We start from the raw sequence: 22,686 nt of genomic DNA, 5'->3' as shown, positions 1-22,686 counted from the left end.
CTATGAAATGAAATCTGACAAACAGAAAATAAGGGTCTAAGCCAAAATTTGAGACATATGTTTAAATGAATATGTCTTTATGTGTATTAAACATCATTTTTGTTATGTTCTTTTAAAACTGGTGTAGGATTTTTTTGTCATTCCATCAGGAAATATAAGCCACGTCTTGCATTAGAAACGTGAATTCTGATGTTATCCTCATGTTTTTTGTTTATGCACAGCAAAGACAACTTTGTACCAGAACTTTGCAAAATGTATTTGCTTAGGTTGCTCATCTTGTTTCGGAATTAAACACAGATTCTAAATGAGAACAAGAAGACTTGAAAGAAGCAATTTATAATTTGAGGCCATTTCACATAGTTTTTTTTCAATTTTATCAAACTACTGAAAACAGATCTTATTGATTGTATGGTTGTTAAGGTTTATAAAAACTCATTATAGATACCCGGATAGAAATTTTGTATTTGCGCCAGACGCGCGTTTAGTCTACAAATGACTAATCAGAGAAGCTAAAAAAAAAAAGGCTAATAAAAAAGGCCGTATTAAGTACGAAGTTTTAAAGAGCATATGACCAAAAATTCCTAAAAGTTTTGCAAAATACAGCGAATGTTATCTAGTATACATAATTTGAAAAGCCTTAGTATTTCAAAAATTCAAAGTTTATAAACAGTTAATTTATAATTATGACCATATCAATGATAATTCATTCCACTTATGTTATAGGGATTTATCTATAAAATATGCCTAAAATTTTCAGATATCATTAATTTACAAGTCTATCAGTAATAGTTAATGAACATTCAACTGGTTTAACCACACCGCATTTTGTTTCTGCGCCAAGTCAGGTTCTGGGCCATGTCTTGTTCGTTGTTTGCTTTGTTGGTACTTCCATTTTTTGGAGTAGATTGTTGGGACTTAGTGAGACCTGTGGTCTACTTTTCTAAAGATATCATGATATGTTTAGTTTAGTGAATACTTAAAATGCAAATCTGTACATAAACAAAAATCGAATACCAAGACAACCTTTATTTATATTTAATTCCATCAAATCAATCTCCGGAAACTGCTTAAGGCTTTGGTAAAGATGGGTCCAGTGGGAATTGTTTACCAGTTCCATGAATAACAACTTCATTAGCTGAAAAAAGAAATATAACCAATCTGTGGCTCAATGGTATACATTATTATTCTCATTTAAACAGACAACTGTACTTAACTACATCCCCACAAGAGATTACTGAGGAATATACAGTGTACTACCACTTACCTATATTTTCGCGAACTACAACGCACCTAAACTTATTCCATTCTTAACGTTTACCGATTCTTCAGTAGCATGGTCTTGTTCACATTATGCAAATTATATATTATGTAAACCTCGGGTTTACTGAACGTAATATAAAGGAACCATTGTATCGATTTAGCCATTGGTTCGTTCCTCTGTTTGTTCCATCGTCCAACCCCATTCGGCAATCCTCGGTAGAATTCGGTACACTCGGCCTTAGATTAGGGTACGGCATCCGCCGAGTTGTGACGAATGCGTCCAACTCCTTATTAACGTACTGGTCAAACTAGTTTATGGTATGTTTACAATGGCAAAATGTGGTCAACACCATTGTCACTTTTGAAATTTCGTTTTAAGCTGTGAATGGATTTTAAAATCCTCAAATCATTTTCATTTTCTCGTTGTTTTGTTTTTAAATTTGATTTCTTTGAAACTGCTTGTTTGAATAGCCAGATTTTCAAAATGATTTTTTGGAGGAAAGAAAATATATTTCGACTCCTTGAAGATATATTCAGTTTTGATTTATATTGTTTCATTATAATATAAATCATTGTGAACATGTTTGAAATATTTGCCACTGGACGTATAGCCACCACACTCATACACTCCGATTTCAAATCATGTATTGATATTTAATTCTTGTACTTCATTTTACAAACAAATAACTTTCGATAAACAATTATATTGTAAATGTTGAATTGTATTGATTTATCAGTATCTGTTATCAAACTATATATACAATGGGGAAAATGTTCTAATATTCGTCAATTACATTAAGTATGCATAACATTTATTGACACAAACAGTTTCGCTGCATGTTTCAGTAAACTATTTTCTACTATAAGCGATTGTCACATAGATCATTTTAAATTATCTTGACAATCAGTTTTCCTATTTCGCTTTTTTTTCTGTGTATGAACCATGAATTTTGCATTTATGACAGGACTGACGTACTTTAAATTCGTTAGATAATAGGAAGTTTTTAATAATCTTTTTTTTCCGACTTAATTGGTCTTCACGGAACGACATAGAAAAAAGCGTATATCACTTTCACAGATTTAGCATAATTATTGTTTATGATTTCATGCAATTAAGTAATTTATCAAATGGCAAACTTAAAAGTACTCATAATTGTTCCAATTTTAGAATAATCAAAAGTGCCGATTATTCGATTTTCGATCCCAATTAAATGGTGCGTGATGTATGTTGATAGTTCTTTTGCCTTATGCACTTGCTATAGCCATGTTTTTAAAAGTACTATGTTCAACAGCCTTTCGTTGAAAATATCATCAAGAAAAATGTCAATAACAATTATTATTACATTCAATTACCAGTTTCATGCTTATTGATTTGATATCAGAAACTTCATGTAGTTAGTGCATCAATATTGCTGATGTAATCCCGAGTGTAATATTATATTTGGCACAACTTTTTTGAATTTTGGGTCCTCAATGCTCTTCAGCTTTGTACTGTTGTGGTTTTATCACTATTTTGACCATATGTACTAATGGGTGCAGACGAAACGCGCGTCTGGCGTATAAAATTTTAATCCTGTTACCTTTGATAACTATTATATTGTACATGCCCTCGAGTAAAATAACTATTCGACTAGCATTAATATTCACGTTCAATAATGAGAAGAATAAGATGTTAAGACTAAGACGAATAACGCCCCACAGATATTTCTTTGCCTTTGATTTTTGTGTTATTTCAAATTTACTGCATGTAAACTACACGTTCGATTTTTTTTTTTTATATATTTGATCCTTTTTGAAAAGTGCATTTTGTGCATCCATTAATTCAATATTTCAAATTCCGCTTCAGGTATGTATTTATGCATACACGTGATATACCAACTTTGGGGACCGTTACCATGGAAACAAGTCTGGTGACATATTATTTTTAACTCAAATTTTCATAGAGGCCATTGCATAGTATATGTATGCAAAGTTTAAGAAAAATTCAATGGTGAAAATTCTTTTGCTATATCTGTAGGGATCCACCTTAAATGTCATTTAAAAGTAGAAAATTTTGCATTATACATTTTTGAATTTAAACATGATTAATATCTAATAAGAACTATTTACAATACAATCTTTTCATTATTATATGTTCAGTATTATGTCTGTAGGCAAAAAATGTTTCTTTACCTATTTGCAAATGGACTATGCTATTTTTGTAATCTGTCATGTTGGTGTTTACAAAACATCTATTAAGAAATCAGCGTTACGTCAACAACTATTGCGCAAACATTACGATATGAAATTTAGAAAAAGGGAGGATTTTTTCCTACCAAACTTTGAATAAACTATATGCGCCTGTACTTTTTTGCAACTTACCCATTTGAGTAATTTGATCTTCTATCACAACACCATTTGCAGCTGTTAATTTCATTTTCAGTGGAGTATGAGCAGATGGATGAACTGGTTTCTCGAAAACACCTGGGCCCATTAACCAAAATCCGTCTGAGGAGTGATGCATGGCAGCCCATCTTTGACTTTTCGGTTGCCATACTGACAGTCCAGTGACTGGAATTCTGTGAGAAGAAAAATAAACAGATTTAGAAAAACAAGTCATAGTGACTGTCTTATTCTTGCATCTTGCACTGTTGCATATGATCTTTGTTTTGAGATGTGCCTTTGTTGAGAATTTTAGTTGAATATGAAATTTGTCTAAGGCTTACTGAGATTTTGATGAATCATGAAACAATATGCCATAATACCCGTCTTTTCTAATATCACATCTTAAACTGGTATATTTGAATATTAGCTGGCTGACTATTACTTGAGCCATTTATGCAGATTTCCTGGTTCTAATATTTTTCTTCTACCAGACAGATGACAAAATATGAAATATGCCATACATAGATGTTAAATTAATCTATGGTCATACCGTAAAGTGGAACAATTCGTGAGCATTTTGTATCGCTAAATTCGCGATTAAGATAAATCGCAATATAAAATATCATCGAATCGACTACGAAATACATGCTCAATAAACTAGCATAGATGGATATTTTTTCTAAATGAAATTAGAAAGTTCAAAATTCATAGCTCCATTTGTGAACCAGGAAAATTCATCATTTTTTGTTATATTAAAGAACAGCAAATATTATATATTTGAACATTTTATCGTAAAGATACACTTACCTTGCATTCCTAACTTGGAGTTTAAGGTACCATGGATTACTTCCCTGGAATTTGTATTCCAATTTTGTGTTTCCTACTGGACATTGAACTGCTTGTATTTCTACTTCCCATCTGCCATCTCCGTTTTCAGCTAGGTCTACAGACCCTAGTGAATAATAAAATAAAAAGGGTATTTTAAACCATTCAAAACGTGCCGAAAGAAGGCAACACTGGCGCACAGTACTTTATCAAGTTTCAATTTTTAATTTCACAATTTTGTGCAAACTCCTTTAACTCATTTTATTGACATTTTTTGTTAATGTACAGTCAAAGTTTAGACATTTTTGTTTAATCATCTTTGAAATTCAAAATAATAGTCTTAAAATCTAGACGGGAGGCAGGAAACAAGACCATTTTTGAATGCTTAATTCGGAAAGAGAGGCAAAGGATAACAGAGAGAAATTCAAACTTGCAAGTCAAAAACAATCTGGTAATACTATGGCAAAATCAAACGACGAAGAGACCAAATAACGTACACAAAACACAACATAGAAAATAGAAGACTGAGCAACACAAACCCTACAAAAACCCAAGGTGATTGCAAGTGCTCCAGAAGGGTAAGCAGATTGGTCATTATCCACAAGTGAAAAATCAATATGGATGTATATATACAATATACTTACCAGCAAGGCATTCTGGGCATAAATCTTTGACAAATACGGTAGAATCTCCTACAATAGGATCACTTCCTAAACCTTTTCCACTACCATGTACCTACAAGTTGTATAATATCTTTATGAAACTAAGAAAGGGTCTATAATATGTGTAACATTTTCTAGTATTTTACTTCATAAAAATAAATATTTCAATACATGGAATGTAACTTGTACATGTTCATATGATTATTGCTTTAAAAACGTGGCTGCTGAATAAAATTTTAAAACGTTTGAATTACATGATGATGAAATACTACAATTGTAGTGGTGTGAATTGAAACCACAGAGTACTTTTTATCTGCTTTGGTACATGTTTGATACAAACAAATGATCTGAGCGTACATCACGTACTGTACTCGCCTGAAAGCACATTTCAATGAGTTGAGCGTACATCATGTTCTGTACTCAATATGTTGAAGAACTGTGGTATATTCAATGTACTGAGCGTACATCATATACTGTACTCAATGAGTTGAAGAACTGTGGTCTATTCAATGTCATAAGCGTATATAGCATGTATGGTACTCACCTTAAAGCACATTCCACAAGACAGTGAGTTGAAGAACTGTGGTCTATTCAATGTCATAAGCGTATATAGCATGTATGGTACTCACCTTAAAGCACATTCCACAAGACAGTGAGTTGAAGAACTGTGGTATATTCAATGTCATAAGCGTATATAGCATGTATGGTACTCACCTTAAAGCACATTCCACAAGACAGTGAGTTGAAGAACTGTGGTCTATTCAAAGCAATATAACGTTTGATGTTTCCTGCTGCAACAAGTGGTGGTAGGCTTGGAGGCGAGTAACTGCATGTTCCTTGTTCTCCAGCTCCATAATAAGTACCCTGAAAAGAAAGAAAAAATGGCATCAGAAATAATTCTGTATATTTCCGGAATATGGTAATCTGTTAAAGACGGCAGTAAAAACGACTGACACAAACGCTTACTGAAGCTGCACCAAATTCTCCTTCCATAAATAAGGAGAACCAAATAATATGAGCCTGCAGTTTTTGGTAGGTTTTTACAGGTCGATTTTTGTGCTGGAAGTTTCTTCTCAAATGGTATCACCAGTCCAGTAGTCAGCAGTAGTAGCTATAACATTGCATAGCTATGGTATATTTTAACAAAAAATAAAATACGATTCGTAGGTTTGCATTAAACTGTCATTTAAAATTTCTCCAACCAAATGTACATGTAGGATATACGTTTTTAGCTAATCTTATTCACTCTCCAATCTCTGCATGCAGAACATAAATTTTCATCAGAAGAACTGTTTGATACATTTTGTGTACTCAACAAATTTGAGAAATCGCGACGTCCAATGTTTAATGTCATTGTATGGTATAAAAAAGTTTTAATAATGAATAATTTGTTTATTAAAGTGTCACATCATCAGCCCTTTGCTGATCATTACATATGTTTTTCTACGGTTCCAAAAAAAAACCTGCTGTTTGAGTAATATATTTTCTTTAGGTATTAATCAATTACTTGATTAGATTATTACCAGTTTACATTATTAGTAAATGAGCTATTAATTATGGTAGACAATTCCTTGGACAATTATCTAGTCCTAGGTAAAAATGTTGCCCTGTTGAGGGTGTTACGATCATCAGACAACGATCCACAATACATGTTCATTCAAAGGTATAATTTTGTGTTTCCATTTTGTAAATGTTTTACCGAGCGAGTACTCGAGTATCGCTCGATAAATCCAACGAATAATCGATTAGTAAATTTCACCAAGTTGACATCACAACTTCCTACCAATAAAAACAGAAGACCGACATAGAAAAGGAGTGACCAAGAGAGCTTTTTAAAAAAGCAAAATTTCAATGCACTTGTTTAAAGCAATGTAAAGGCGATTGTGGCAAATCAATCAATACTAAGACCATTTCAATTTTATTTTAATAGTTTGCTCTTGTTTTTCTCTTACTGTCATCGAGTCGATGTTAGTAAGAATTGATAAATACTATTGCATAACCGTTATCAATTATTTCAACTTCAATTAAAAAAAAAGTAATCAAATTACGATTCTCTAGAGGATTGAAATGGGTAAATATTATAAAATACTTTTCATTTATTATTTAAATCCTTGATTATTTTATTTGAATTCGATATTTTTTTCAGGGGATAGATCTTAAAAGTCATATTGTATATATGCGCTTGATTTATAATACTGGTATGATATAAACGTTATATTATGATTGTGAATATTCAGTCAATGAAAAGAACAATGTGTTTCATAATCTGCCCAAGTTAAGCAACTCCTTCGGGTAAATTGGGCACACCGTAGACAATTTGACTGTTTTGATTTGCTATATTTTGTTTTGCAGCTTTCGTAAAATTGAAAATGGAAATGGAGAATGTGTCAAAGAAACAACAACCCGACCACAGAGCAGACAACAGTCCACCAATGGGTCTTCAATGCAGCGAGAAACTCCCACACCCGGAGGAGGCCTTCAGCTGGCCCCTAAACAAATATGTTAGTAGTTCAGTGATGATCATACCATGGAAGTAATATTTAAACATAACTTCCATGATCATACTAAACTCCGAATTATACACAAGAAACTAAAATCAAAAAATCAAACAAGACTTATAAAGACCAGAGGCTCCTGACTTGGGACGGGCACAAAAATGCGGCGGGGTTAAACATTTTATGTACTAATATTTCATTGACCTATACTGAACTTCTTATCTCAAGTGTACCTGGTAACGGAATAATTTATTATCACGTGACGTGCACAAAGAAACTGGTACCAAACGTTAGCGTTACTGATATCTCTGATACAGAACTGAACAAATTATGCAATGCCATTAAGCAAATCTATAAAATTTCAATTGATCATTGTTTGTTTTATAGACAAAAAAAGTTGTACTATTGTCTACAAACAATTTTCCGCGAAAAATTACTCTGTTTTTTTGTAATTTTGAAATGGAAAATTATTTGAATGTAAAATCAATGATAAATGTGACAAATAGACAGACAGATCTGTATCGTTAAAAGTTGGCTAATATTGTGACATCATGATCAAATCAATATTATCGAATCTTATCGTCTGCCAAAAAAAAGATTTATGGAGGTGAATGGTTCTATTCCCGGGATTCTATTACAATACCTATCTGAAATGTTGCGATTATTTGGAATTTTGCCAAAAAGAAATTTAAAATGTTTGACTTTTACTTGGATTTCTGAAATCGAAGTCTGTTTTGGGGTTAAGAAAAGACACGAACGTCGAATGTTTTGATTTTTTTTACTTACTTGTTGAATTTTCAGTTCAACAAAGCACGATGAATACCACGTGACCTTACTATCTGGTTTAATCTTAACAGTAGCACAGTTTTGTCATTCCTCTTTTCTCCTGTTATTCTAAATTTTATAGGTTTTGCAAGATTAGCGACTCTCACTTTTGACAACTAATGAAGACTGCAAATCTAAGTAACGACTGATATATTAAGTTTGAATGAGTTGACAATGAGACAATATTCCACCAGAATCCAAATGACGTTAACTAGTATTAATCTTATTTCATCCAGGAGTCAAAATCTTGAATACATAAATAATATAAAAATGACAAGTTGAACAATTATATCATTACATGTACATGTAGGTATAAGTGATGTAAATGTGCATGTTTGCGTCATCTAGATTAATAAATTATACAAAGTCATGTCTCTAACACTGTGACAAAACAACTTTGTTTGAACAATTAAACAAATTATATTAAAACGTATATGTTATATGGAAAAAAAAAGTGAAAAATGAAGAAAACATGTCATATGCATGAGACAAAATTAAATCTAGTAATAATGTATACTTACATCTCCTTTAAATTTGTTATGGTACAAGTTCAAAATTCCTTGGTGCGTGGCTCCTGAAGTCAGAGAAATAACATACATAAATGTAATAATCTTTAGATCCATGATGATGCTTATGGTTAACTGGCGGAGTACAAGATAAGAAAACTTGTTGATGTTAAATAATTTATACCTTTATCTTTAAGTACAGGTAACAGGATATCTTGACCACCGTGACATGAACTCCCATATTAATTTATTTGGTATCCGTTTAGTGCGACATTGTCAAATTACTCATTAATTTTCTACAGTTAATGTGTACTTTCCCTTTTCTGTACTTTATATGTCTCCTATATCGAAAACCCACGGGAAAAATCTGAAAAACTGTTAACAAAAGTATGCTGCGAAAGCTGTCTTATCACAAACTCAGGTATTATATTTAGGTTATACATTGTGTTATGCACATAATTTCAATTGCCTATATTTTGCATATTGCACTTGCGCCAAAAAGTAAAGTTTCATTTGCGCCATAACGAATTACTAGTTTTGCGCCTTTTTCAAGTCGCATAAATGACGATAAAAGTTTTAATGTAATTTGTATCTAAAATACGAGGCTTGTAGAACCCATCATCTAGAGTACCCCTCTAGGTATGTAAATGAATTCATATCCTTTTCACAACATTCATGAAAGTCGGTATGGAATAAAATTCAAAATGCTCACATTTTTAACCCTTTTTTAAGACAACACATACAGATTATCCAGTAGGTTGCAGAATTCGCCGTTACAGAAACTAATGCATTCTGGGTAATATTTTCAAAAGTGTACACCAAAACGTCCAAAACAATGGGATTTCAACCAATGTCGTGACGTTATTTTCATTTTGGTGTACGGACAATGAGAATACCCATAGTCCTTTAGATTCTGAAACGGCCATATCTTATAAGCGTAATGAAGAATCGATGTAACAACAGATTGGGACACACATTTGTGTGATTTTATGATGCAAAAAAAAGCTGTTATCTATATTGACGTGTGCTTATACCTTATAGATTATTTACATTATTAGGATATTATCCTGCTTGACATCCTCGATATCCTACTTCCACCTCGCAGGGCTGGGTGACGAGTGGGAACATGAAAATAGCGAGTAATAGTGCTTGGTACACGTAAATTGTAATATCGATTAATTGTACGTAAATAATAGTACTGTAGTCATGCTTTTTTACCGAAATCATTTGATCAATTGAAAGATTTCGTTTTTGTGCAAATGATTTAAACGAGGTTTGAGGCACAAATGCAAAGCGCCGCCTGCGATTTATCATTTATTTATGCTTGAATTTACCTGGTTGAATTGTTGGTGATGCGGTTTGTGACTGTGTTGTTGGTTGCGTCGTTTGACTTTTCGTTGATGACGGTGTTGTCTGACTTTTCGTTGTTGACTGTGATGTCTGTCTTTTTGTTGTTACTGGTGTTGTTTGCGTTTTTGTTGTTGTAATCTGCTTTGTTGTAACTGATGTTGTTTGTTTCGGCGTTGTCGTCGGTTGTATTGTCTGACTGGTTGTAGGTGACACTGATGGTTCTAGTGTTATAGGTGGTTTTGGATCACTTCCCATCAAAATATCGCAATTTCCGGTCGGGGGTTTGTCAGCATCGTAATAAATGTGGAAAATAAAAGGTAACTCTGGTGGGTTCGCTGTCCATTTGTTCTTCAAAAAGTACCAACGGCCACTTGGGTCTCTTGAAAACTCGGTTGTGCTCCAGCTCTGAATTAAAGAAAAAGGCGACATATTTTTCTTTTATTATTACATAAAACATACACTTCATTGTATCTAATAAGAATTTGAATCACCAAATAATCATCTAAAAAAATAACAATTTCATGCGTTCAAAGCGTTTTTCTGGATTCAATAACCTTCATCATGGACGCTCACAGCCGAATATTTGAATGTATAAAAACCAGGCCTATTGGAGAGCGATGTGACCTTCCAAAAAGGACCAACAAGTATACGTAGCCATATCCATCAAGGTCAACTTTGCCAGAGGAAGTTAAAACCTCTTTTTTTTGACAATTTTAAAATTTATAAACGAACTATTTAAGAAAGGTTTGTCATAAATCATTTCAGTACCAAAGTACTGAATACTTAGCTGGCGATACTCTCGGGGTATCGAGAGTCCACCGGCAGAGGTACATTTACATATCGAGCCAGTGCAGCAAAAATGGAAACAATGCATCAGCAGCGCTGATCTGCGTTTACCTTCATCAGGAACGTCTAAAGCAATTCGATTAATGATGAGTTATAATAGAAGATAAGGCTAGCAATACCTTTAACTCTGATGTTTCTTCGTTCAAAGTAACAGATATATAAAAATCTTCAAGTGTCTTTTCAATAGGTAAGATACATTTCCCTTGTATGACCATCATACCATTCTCCTCCCAGTCATTCTCATGAATAATGTTTCCGACATCTTTTAAAATAGCTGCTGTTCCCTCGACACTGCTTGAACATGAACCAGAAATTGGGATATATGCCTCGTTATACGTTAGTCTAAAATGTACGTCTATAGTCTTTGGCCCATATTCATACTTGCTTTTCATTTTGTAAGTTTTACCGTCATCTAGGCGGTCTGTGACTGTCATTACCCATATCTATAATAAATATTACATATATTTCGTCTTTATCATCCTGTTCAATCGCTCCGTAATTTTCTTATCACAGCTTTTCGATATGAACAGGAATTATCAGTGATATCACAATGTAAGATGAAAACGATAAACAGATTATCAGGTTTCTATATACGTATAGATATCGTAAAATATCAGCCGCTGGACACAATGTAAAACAATTCTGCTCGTTCGCTGCGCTCACTTTCCAAAAAGGTTCACATTTTAATTCGCTGCTGATAATTTACGATATTACTAGTACTGTGTAGAAACTCTGATAAGCTTAGCTTTAATATCTCGCGATATATAAGTACAGTTAAATATAGAAGTATAGCGTATTTATTTTGGTTAATGAATTTTATTTGCCACCTTACACATGTCACAGCGTAGCAGTTTTTTGTACAGGACATGACGATGTGTACCATCTTATTTTATTTTGATCTGAGTGGTTTTTATGGTTTTCAATCATTCCAAAACATGGAGTGAATAAATGATTTGAGATGACGTACAGACGCACAAGTCATTCTTTTATTAACAAATGGCTTCCGTTCAAATAAGAATATCATCTCTTCAAAACAGAACTTGTTTTCACTAACAAGCTAACAGGGCATCTTGCAGAATTTGTTAGCAATTTGAGGAATGTTTGTTTCAATTTACCATGACATAACATTTAGTGGAGCAGGAGCGGAGAACCTGGAGTCGGTTACACAAAAAGACTTACCGACTAAGATTGATCATAAGTTTGTAAGTATACTGAATTGTTCATGACTTACGATCAATCTTAGACTTAAGTTTCATTGTGAAATCGACTCCTGAGACACCACTCCACCCCCCCCCCCCCCCCCCCACTCCCACCCCCCGGGTATTTTGTGGGTTTTGTGTTGCTGACTTTAGTTTTCTATGTTGTGTACTGTTGTTTGTCTTATTGTCGGGTTTTTTTCTTTTCTGTCTTGGCATTGTCAGTTTGTTTTCGAATTATGAGTTTGAGTATAATTTTGGTATATTTCGCCTCGCGCTTTTTATATTAGATTATACCTTTATATCTTTTGTTGGAATATTGGTATTTATTGTCATTTCCCATGCACCCTTTCTTTGCTTTTCTGTAATATCAAACGTGCAGAACGCAGACGTCTTTAATTCGCCATACCTTCCCCATGTACTGGATAATTTCATTGGAACTGATGCGTGGGCGCAGGAAATTATATATCCCATGCAAAGTATGATTATTTGAATATGCATTCTCCTAAAAAAAGATAAAGATGAAGAGGAAGTAAATTATGTATGGGTATTTGACAGCGAATTTTGCATCTTCAAATTAAAGATGAATGTTTCCGAGGGACAAAGATGAACTTACTTGTAAATAACAAGAGTCAATTTACTGTGCATGCACTTATTCAAACCTATCTACGTTTCATTTTCTATAACTTTATGACATATGATTCTATACGTTTTCATTAGAGATTGCTATGGTATTATGGTGCTCTCACTTTTCAATGACAGACAGTAGACTCAGGAAGTAGCAACTCGAGAACGGTTAAAGCGACGTAACCCAAATTCAAACTTGATCTGTTTTATAGTAATAAGTGTGAATAAGTTTCATAAAATTTGGTTAAGGCAAACTAAAGTAGAGAACGGAAACCAATTTCGGGACGTACGCGGTTAGCCTAATGCGGGAAAATACTGAAAAAATGTAAAAGGTACAACCTTTTTCACTTTACTATTTCTAAAATACCTGTCCTTTTCCATTGAAATCAGCAAGATGCATTTGCCTTTCATTTTCAGAGGCAACAATAAAAATAATGAACTGCATGCAACGAACAACATTGTCTTCAAAAGTGTTGTTTTTACAATAAAGTGCTGTAACGTGATATATTGAACATTGAATTTGCAATCCAAACTTAACTTAGTAATAAGTAATTAAGTTACTTCTATGACAAGAGGGAAATTATGGTAAGGCATATCATAAATGAAACTACTCATTATACAGTAAAACAGAGAATGCCAAAACAAATTACACCATTATGTACCTACTACCAGATGCTTGATTCTTATAATGCCAGTACTTCAACTAAATGATATAGTTTGAATGCTTTACTTGCTCGGAGAATGTTACTATCATACTTTGCCGTATCATGACCAGTTTTACCGTAATACTATATATATGCGACGTGGGGATACTGTGTATGAAGAATGAATGTTCAGATTGTTTTAAATTGAGTTCAAAATTCTATACCATATCCTTTTCGAGCCTATTGCAACACTTCTACACGTTTCGTTCACGATCTTCTGGTCTCAAAATACCGAGTGACAACAGTAAAAAGGAGTTTCTTCTTTAACCATAACTATTTCAAATTGGACATCAGCATCAAATACCCCATCGCCGATAAATGCGCTGATGTGGCGTAAATCAAACAACAACAAACCAATCAATCAACCAACCAATCAAATACGCAAACTTAAAACTTATAACAAACTTATAACAAACTTATAACAAAATCGGAGAAATACTCATCCCTTTCAATATTAGTCGTGTTTAATTAAAGTACAAAAAACTTAGAAAAAGTCAGTCATCTTTCTTGGAAATCAACGTAAATTGCTTTATGTACTTGTTTGTGGATATGTACACCATGCAATGTACTTTTATAACACGCACGTGGTTATGATAGTATAATAAGAGCAACACATCCTGTTGGCTATAAACCAAATACAAATATGTATATATATATATCATCATTATGTAAGGTTTTAAAACAAGTTTAAAAAATTATATTGTCATTGAATAAAAAATAAAGTTATTATTTTTTAAATCCATAAAGAAATTAGCGTGCAAATGAGGAGTTGTTTTGTTAACTTTTTGGTATTCCTTCTTTCTTTGTTCGTGTTGTAGTATAAGACCTTCATATACTTCATACATTAATATTTAAAAAAAAAAAAAAAAAGATGATTGCGGATGTGACAACTCTCCACCAGAGACCAAATGATCGAGGTAGAAAATTTGCAACCATAGTATACCGTACGGCATTCAACAATGAACAAAATCCTTAACACATTGCAAGATATGAAAGACCCATATTGCTACCATTTATTGTAACAGAAAAATGCAAAGTATAACACACAAGTACAAATGATGTGAGATTCCAATCAAATGTAATTCTATAATTTAAATAGGATATCAGATTTTACTGTCATTAATTTTGTGGGTTTTTTTGTGGAATATTTCTGCATTATATATTCTGCATGAATATGATTTCATTCAAGCGGTGGTACAAGAGACACTACAATGGCATATAGTTATGATACTGAAGTTTTTTCTTTCTTTTTGATTGTCTTATATATATATATCTTATATAGAGAGCCCTGGTGGTCGTGTGGTATAGCGGGACGGCTGCAGTGCAGGCGATTTGGTGTCACGATATCACAGTAGCATGGGTTCGAATCCCGGCGAGGGAAGAACCAAAAATTTGCGAAAGCAAATTTACAGATCTAACATTGTTGGGTTGATGTTTAGACGAGTTGTATATATATATATATATATATAGATGTGTGCATTCTTTGTAATATATGCATCATTTCGTTTTGTTGAAAGCAGGACATTTTTCAGTAAGTGGAGGAAGGAACCCGAGAATGCAGTCTAGCATATGGATATTACGCTTGTTGCGACGTCAAATAATGCTAAAGGAAAAACTTGCAAGACATTTTCATTAATTCGTATTTTTTATAGACAACCTGTAATCTTAAAACAATTTGGTGTACCAATTACAGCTTTTAAAGTACTTTTTTATTGATATAGTTTTCAAAGACGAAAGAGTCTTCAAGAAAATTACTCTCTGTTTTTTGGCTGTAAATTTTTTGTGAAGGCATGAAAGTTAAACTCGGACATTTCCGCAAGACATTGCAAACTTATTGTTTTGAATTGAATATGTAGCTAAATTTGTTTGATAATTTGTGTTTTTGAAGCTTACACTTAGTACAAAATGATCGTGCTTACAAATTTACTAAATTATCTGTCAAAATTTCATTTTTTTAACTGAAATATTTCAAGTTTCCAGTCTAAATTTACTCTGGGACATGCATTTCATCATATTCTTTTCAAAATATCTATGTAATTTTTAAATGGAGACAGCCACGTGAACCGTTACTGAAATTTATCACGTCGTAGAACTTTCATGCAAAATATCGAAGAGTTGCGTGAACATTTCGCGCATTGTTCGAGTTTTATGTTTTGAGTTTGTTACATGGGACAACGCTAAGTAAACGTTTTTTCTGATAATCTGTGTCTTCCGATGCCTATGAATATTATATTTCTATTCTTTCTCTATCATAATGTGAAAATTCAAGAAGCATTTTCGTATATTATTTGTCATATTTTTTTTAGCATATTTAAGAAAATTGTTCCTGTCAAATAATAACTTAGCGCTATTTTTCATGGTAGTAGCAATATCTAACGTTGCGTCCAATCAATCAATCATAACGTATGGAAATATCACTCCACGTGCAGTTTATCGATAGGAGATCATCGTTTCTACTTGATATGATCGTCGTAATTTACTTCACCGGGTCGATATAACAGTTGTAGGACTATGAATCCGTGATTTTATCATTAGCTCAGTAGTCGATAATTCGGTACTAACATAATTTCTAACATGTGTATTTTCCCGTCGATAGATTTGTTAATTATTAACGTACTAAGTTTCGGAATATTTCAAACTGCCTCTAGCAAAGTTGACTTAAGATGTAATTACGTATTCTTTTCAACTCGTTTTACGTATTTATTCCACATTCATGACTTTCAAATGTGAAGGGCTGTGTGTTCCCGGTGAAGGTAAATCCAGAAAAGAGCTTATAACGAGTTTTAAAATTGTATCCACTAGCACTGGTCGATACCACTGCTGGAGGACATGAGGCTCGGTTAGTCAAAACTTCGGTACTGACATGATTAAAGACATATATCGAACAACCTCCCGTCTAAGAAAAAAAGGTTCCAGCTCCCTCAGAAAAAGAAGTCCCATGTTGGCATATATTGCCTAACGTTTCTGCTTATAATCTATATAATCCTGGCTTTTACATGTTTATGCTTGAGCGTTCCCGATGAAGGTAAGTCCAGAAAAAAGCGTCCAACGAACGAATTTATCAAATATTTACTTTTACTCATAACTCTTCGCGCTAACTGAGTTTATTTTGAAATTCACTTTTCTTAAAAAAAAAAAAAAAAAAAAGGATTCAGAAGTTTAAATTTTCAACCATATCTTAGTAGTCTTAAATTATTTTCTCGATTTTATCCTTTAGACTTCATTTGTAATCGCGATTCAATACATTTTGTTCATTAATACTTCACCGTATACGATTGTTGTATTTTTGTTTGTTTTTCTTTTATCTTTAAGAACTTTGTTATATTGATGCAAAATAATAAGATATTATAGTCTATTAAAGCGACTGTACAGTAGCTAGCGTTTCTCTCTCTTTCTTTTAAGTAATGGTAGATATAACCTCGAGCTCGACATCAGCATTGTTGTTGAAGAAAATAATAATCGGTAAATGTTCAACCTATGCATATCGCGACCGTCTCGTAAAATTAGTAAAAGAAGATTAGGGAAAGAAATATGATATATAACATATATGACATGTGTATGATTTACATGTAGAATAGCAATTGTTTTGATACGAATATCTCTCTTACCTTTCTTAAAGACTTGTAACCTGAATATGGTACCTTGCTTCAAATATATATATAGGCAAATATTCGGCTGAAATAGAAAACTGTGAACAATAAACAATAAACAAGATTCAAATCTTAACGTATATATATCTACATGTAGCTTATGGACCTAAAATGACCTCGATCCCTATATGGACTTTTTGTCCATTAGAATTTACACAACAATAAGTAATTCATAGCGTGGTCAGTCCGATGTTATTTTAAGTGACCAATCGACTTTCTAAACAACAACAAAGTCACAGCAGGATTTGTTTTTACAATCAAATAAAACACGTAATTAATCCTCGAACCGATTATAAAAAAATGACGTCGCTAAACGTAAAAGTACGCATGGTATTTGACGACAATACTACAAGTATTGAAAACAAATTAAAAATCATTTCATAAATAAGTATTAGAGAAAAACAATATTTAACCTTTAACATATATAATTCATTGTTCCTCAAGCGCTCGGGTATAGTCACCGATTTTTATATTTTCTGTATGGTTTCATTTCTTAAATTAAGATTTCTTTAACAGTTTAACTTTCTTTCACTTTATCTAAATGATCTTATAATAACAGTGATGTCCTTTCTCTAATCCACACGATCTTATGAAAACATTACTTACAGAAGTGTGTTATTCAAAAGCTCTGCTATTGTAAAAGCAATATGACACTTCTACGCTCAGGCTCGCACCAAAGAATTTCTCTGGTAAACATTTCGTAAAATGTACCACCAATAACTAATCTTTGATTCATAATTTAAATGTTTAAGTATAGTGTTGAATGTCAAAAACTATATCAATTTATCAGAAAAATAATGAACCAGATGCTCCGCAGGGTGCAGCTTTATACGACCGCAGAGGTTGAACCTTGAACGGTTGGGGCAAGTATGGACACAACATTCAAGCAGGATTCAGCTCTAAATTTGGATTGTGTGATTAAATAGTTGACACAGCATAGGTTTCTGACACAGAATGAATGTGATTAAATGAACTTAAAATTTTTGTTTTGCCTTTGAGCAATTCACTATGCATTTGAATATTAATCCTCTCAAAAAAATGTTTGAAGAAATTTTCTATCTTTTTATTTATGAAATTTCAAATGAGAAAAATTGACCCCCCCCCCCCCCCCCGACCCCTCAATTTCTTTTCACATCCCACTTCCCTTTATTCCAAAACCGATCTCAATTCAAATTTCCGATGGAGTTTGCAACACTAATTACTCATTTAAATACATCATAAAATATTAAAATGTAAAAAAAGTGCTTGTTATCAATGAATGGTAAAGATTGTTTTAATTTATCAGTTGGCAATAAAAGTGAATATACATTGTATATTGTATAAAACAATGATTTAAGTTGAGATTCAACTACTGTTCTGGACAATGAAAGATAACTCCAATTGATTTCTTGCTATTGCACAATATTGTGCAATTAGATATTTCTTGCTATTGCGCAATACTGTGCAATGAAAATACTTGCTATTGCACAATACTGTGCAATTGAAGATTTCTTGCTATTACGCAATACTGTGCAATTGAAAATTTCTTGCTATTGCACAATACTGTGCAATTGAAGACGTTTTTTATAATCTTGAAGTTTATACAAATGTTGTAAGAATAAGTGAAAAATTGAAGATATTACAAATAATCAAAGCTGGTATACAGACAAGATCCATATAAATAAAAAAATGACAAAAAAGCATTATAAACAGTATCAACAGGTCGAATTAACAAGAAAATACGATTTGAGAGTACTCGCAGTTACTGACAGCTAGTTAAAAGCCAAAACCAATTAATAGTAAAAAATCATGCATCAGAGACTAAAATCGACTAAAACACATCACAGGGATTAAGTATTTTAACGTCATTAATAGTCAAAGAAGACATGACTTGTGCAATGCCAAAAATGCCCTCTTTTAGAAGTTATTATCATTGAAAGGCGACCCCCCCCCCCCATTTTATGTTTTTAAACAAAGAGTAGGAGAGAGAGAACCTGTATATAGCAAAAAATTGTTAAGCCCAATAGGATCTACTATTAAGTCAATATGTCCTAAACCATCCACTGATCCTTTATATGAGTAATTGTCCTTGTAAGAATTTTTGCTGAAACATCATGAATTCACAATTTAAATCCATGTCATTCTTAATGGCTGCTTGTAATCTGTTACACGATAATAAATAGATTTGGTGTATTAACTGTCTTCTGATTGGTTAAAATTATTAGTTTTATTTTCAATGTTGTCAATTTTTATGGCGACACGCCCACTCTGACGTTGTATTTTCATACGCCAACTTGTGTGTACGTTGTTATTGTTAATATAAATAATGTAAACAGTTCTTTGAGCCTTATTTTTTTATAGAAATTTATTTATAATGAATGGCAATAATTTATTTTGATTTTATTGAACCATAAAACTAATTTTTGACTCCTCACATTTTACATAATCCGCTTCGCGGATTTTTCAATGTGAAGAGTCAAAAATTAGTTTTATGGTTCAATAAATTCAAAATAAATAATAGCCATTCATTAAATGGATATATAGAAATCTAGTCGACATTCAACACACATTCTGATCATATGATGTCATTGTTAAACAATAGCTGATACGACTTTGGAAAAACCTGGACTCAAAATAGATGCATCACTTATAATAAGGTCACAGCTATATATGACCCATACCATGTAAAAGAGGGGCGAAAGATACCAGAGGGACGGTCAAACTCCTAGATCGAAAATAAACTGACAACGCCATGGCTAAAAATGAAAAAGACAAACAGGCAATTTATAGTACACAAGACACAACATGGAAAAGTAAAGACTAAGCAACACGAACCCCAACAAAAGATGGGGGTGATCCAAGGGGCTCCGAAAGGGTAAGCAGACCCTACTCCACATGTGGCACCCGTCATGTTGCTCTGTAACGTTACAGCACACATGGCCTTAAACACCGAATCGCTTATGCTACAGTAAAGGGAGCAAATAAAGTTTTGATTTTAATCAGATGTTTTTTCTTGTATTTGCATGTTGTTTTTTTTCCTTTTGCCTCAATATCATAGTCTTGCAATGGTCTTATATACTGCTGTGGTTCAATACATTGTTGTACTGTCCTTATTGGTGCCGTCGTTTTTCTGTTTTAGTACAAAGATAACCTATCAATATGCATTAGATAAACATAAAAACCTGCTAACCAATGGACTGAATTGTGGGAAATGCACGCACCACGCGTAGAGCACTACATATATCATTACTAAATACATGTATGCCATAAAACAGTAAAAATCTGATCAAGTTAAATCTTAATTCAATCAGATTATTTATTTGCTGTTATGTCTGTTATAGTGGCGTCATATTTACGATTTTGATACTTTTCCCTATCTTTTGAAAACAACCACAAAATCCCTATAATTTATCGTTTTCATGGACTTTTTAAGTTTTTGAACTATATCCGAATAAGAAAAACAATTTGACTTGAAAACGTCATTCTAAATTGTACACAAAATTACATCTGACCATTTGTTTTGTCCAGTTTTCATAATGTGCATTTCTGTGATCCAGTCGTCATTTTGACGATTTTTTGTTGTTCTTGGCTGTGACGAAGACGAAAGTGATTTAGTTGATTGGTGTTTGCTTAACGCCAACTAGTTTTTAAAGTCAATAGTTTCTAGGAAAACTAAAAATTGAAAGGATGCTTCTTCATTGCAACAAAGCAGAATCGAGAGCAAAACCTTGATTTTTTTTCTTTATTTTTTACGACCGCAAAATTAAAAAAAAAAATCGTCGTATATTGCTATCACGTTGGTGTCGGCGTCGGCGTCGGCGTCGTCGTCCGAATATTTATAGTTTTCGCACTCTAACTTTAGTAAAAGTGAATAGAAATCTATGAAATTTCAACACAAGGTTTATGACCACTAAAGGAAGGTCGGGATCGATTTTGGGAGTTTTGATCCCAATATTTTAGGAATTAAGGGCAAAAAAAAAAGCATTTTTTTTGGTTTGGTTTTTGCACAATAACTTTAGTTTAAGTAAATAGAAATCAATGAAATTTAAACACAAGGTTTATGATCACAAAAGGAAGGTTGGTATTGATTTTGGGAGTTGAGGTCCCAACAGTTTGGGAATGAGGGGCCAAAAAGGGGTCCAAATAAGCATTCTTCTTGGTTTTCGCACCATAACTTTAGTATTAGTAAATAGAAATCTATGATATTTAAACACAAGGTTTATGACCATAAAAGGAAGGTTGGTATTGATTTTGGGAGTTTTGGTCCCAACAGTTCAGGAAAAAGGGGCCCAAAGGGTCCAAAATAAAACTTTATTTGATTTCATCGAAAATTGAACAATTGGGGTTCTTTGATATGCCGAATCTAACTGTGTATGTAGATTCTTAATTTTTGGTCCCATTTTCAAATTGGTCTACATTAAGGTCCAAAGGGTCCAAAATTAAACTTAGTTTGATTTTGACAAAAATTGAATCCTTGGGGTTCTTTGATATGTTGAATCTAAAAATGTACTTAGATTTTTGATTATTGGCCCAGTTTTCAAGTTGGTCCAAATCGGGGTCCAAAATTAAACTTTGTTTTATTTCATCAAAAATTGAAAAATAGGGTTCTTTGATATGCCAAATCTAACTGTGTATGTAGATTCTCAATTTTTGGTCCTGTTTTCAAATTGGTCTACAGTAAAGTTCAAAGGGTCCAAAATTAAATTAGTTTGATTTTTACAAAAATTGAATTCTTGGGGTTCTTTGATATGCTGAATCCAAATTTGCACTTAGATTTTTGATTATATGCCCAGTTTTCAAGTTGGTCTAAATCAGGATCCAAAATTATTATATTAAGTATTGTGCAATAGCAAGAAATTTTCAATTGCACAGTACTCAGCAATAACAAGAAATCCGGTTTTTTTCTAAAGTGAACATTGATTGGTTAAATATTTCTCAGTGTGTTTGAATTTGTTTGTTAGCCTTTTGGTCATGAATGTTTGTCTCTAATATTTAATTAACTGTGCATTTGTATTCAGATATCGCAGATCAAATTTATTCGTTCATTGTGTAATCATACGTTTTTTGATTGAGTTAAGGCCGTGTTCACATTGACCTAAATTCGGTGTTGTGTTAGTGTAACTCACACGTAAACTAAACACAATTGCGTTCCCATTGATAAAACTCAATGTTTACATGTAGTTTAAATCATGTTTTACCTACACACAGTCGATAGTCAATGTAGGCCTTGTGTAGGTTAAGTGTACACAAAACTAGGTATTTAGGACATAAGTTTTATCGTGTATATATTTAAGGGGGAACTATTTTTGAGTAAAATTGATATTTTTGATAATTATTAGTTGTCTAAATTTTACAGATTTTTTTTTGTTAAAAAGAATTTACGTTCTTTATTAACCC

The 22,686-nt window shown here is 32.8% G+C and overlaps 2 protein-coding genes across 2 annotated transcripts; both read right to left on the bottom strand.

The window, feature by feature from the left end:
• Positions 1-1,011: 1,011 nt before the first annotated feature.
• Positions 1,012-9,136, bottom strand: LOC134715593 (uncharacterized). Its single transcript, XM_063577867.1, has 6 exons — positions 8,953-9,136; positions 5,826-5,975; positions 5,094-5,184; positions 4,432-4,576; positions 3,622-3,818; positions 1,012-1,135 (listed from the first exon to the last, which is right to left on the bottom strand). Exons 1-6 carry the CDS (start codon positions 9,052-9,054, stop codon positions 1,068-1,070), a joined length of 753 nt encoding a protein of 250 aa, XP_063433937.1. The 5' UTR covers positions 9,055-9,136; the 3' UTR covers positions 1,012-1,067.
• Positions 9,137-10,251: 1,115 nt separating this feature from the next.
• Positions 10,252-17,428, bottom strand: LOC134716686 (uncharacterized). The gene is made up of 4 exons (XM_063579691.1): positions 17,269-17,428; positions 12,627-12,834; positions 11,253-11,576; positions 10,252-10,692 (listed from the first exon to the last, which is right to left on the bottom strand). The coding sequence occupies exons 2-4, from the start codon at positions 12,828-12,830 to the stop codon at positions 10,252-10,254; spliced, it is 969 nt and encodes a 322-aa protein (XP_063435761.1). The 5' UTR covers positions 12,831-12,834; positions 17,269-17,428.
• Between the last annotated feature and the right edge of the window lie 5,258 nt (positions 17,429-22,686).

This window comes from Mytilus trossulus, chromosome 4 (assembly GCF_036588685.1).
Source record: "Mytilus trossulus isolate FHL-02 chromosome 4, PNRI_Mtr1.1.1.hap1, whole genome shotgun sequence".
Taxonomy (NCBI): Eukaryota; Metazoa; Mollusca; class Bivalvia; order Mytilida; family Mytilidae; genus Mytilus; species Mytilus trossulus.
The sequence above is the reverse complement of the archived record's forward strand: the minus strand, read 5'-3'. Positions and strand labels throughout refer to the sequence as shown.

What these genes read in the sequence shown, in the direction of transcription:
- LOC134716686 (XM_063579691.1), bottom strand. Translation starts at nt 12,830, where the DNA reads ATGCATATTCAAATAATCATACTTTGCATGGGATATATAATTTCCTGC. An exon ending in TTCCAACAAAAGATATAAAG is followed by an intron (nt 11,577 to 12,626) that starts GTATAATCTAAT and finishes TATTTATTATAG; the next exon opens with ATATGGGTAATGACAGTCAC. An exon ending in AAGAAACATCAGAGTTAAAG is followed by an intron (nt 10,693 to 11,252) that starts GTATTGCTAGCC and finishes TCTTTAATTCAG; the next exon opens with AGCTGGAGCACAACCGAGTT.
- LOC134715593 (XM_063577867.1), bottom strand. Translation starts at nt 9,054, where the DNA reads ATGGATCTAAAGATTATTACATTTATGTATGTTATTTCTCTGACTTCA. An exon ending in ATAACAAATTTAAAGGAGAT is followed by an intron (nt 5,976 to 8,952) that starts GTAAGTATACAT and finishes CTTTCTTTTCAG; the next exon opens with GGTACTTATTATGGAGCTGG. An exon ending in ATGCCCAGAATGCCTTGCTG is followed by an intron (nt 4,577 to 5,093) that starts GTAAGTATATTG and finishes ATTATTCACTAG; the next exon opens with GGTCTGTAGACCTAGCTGAA.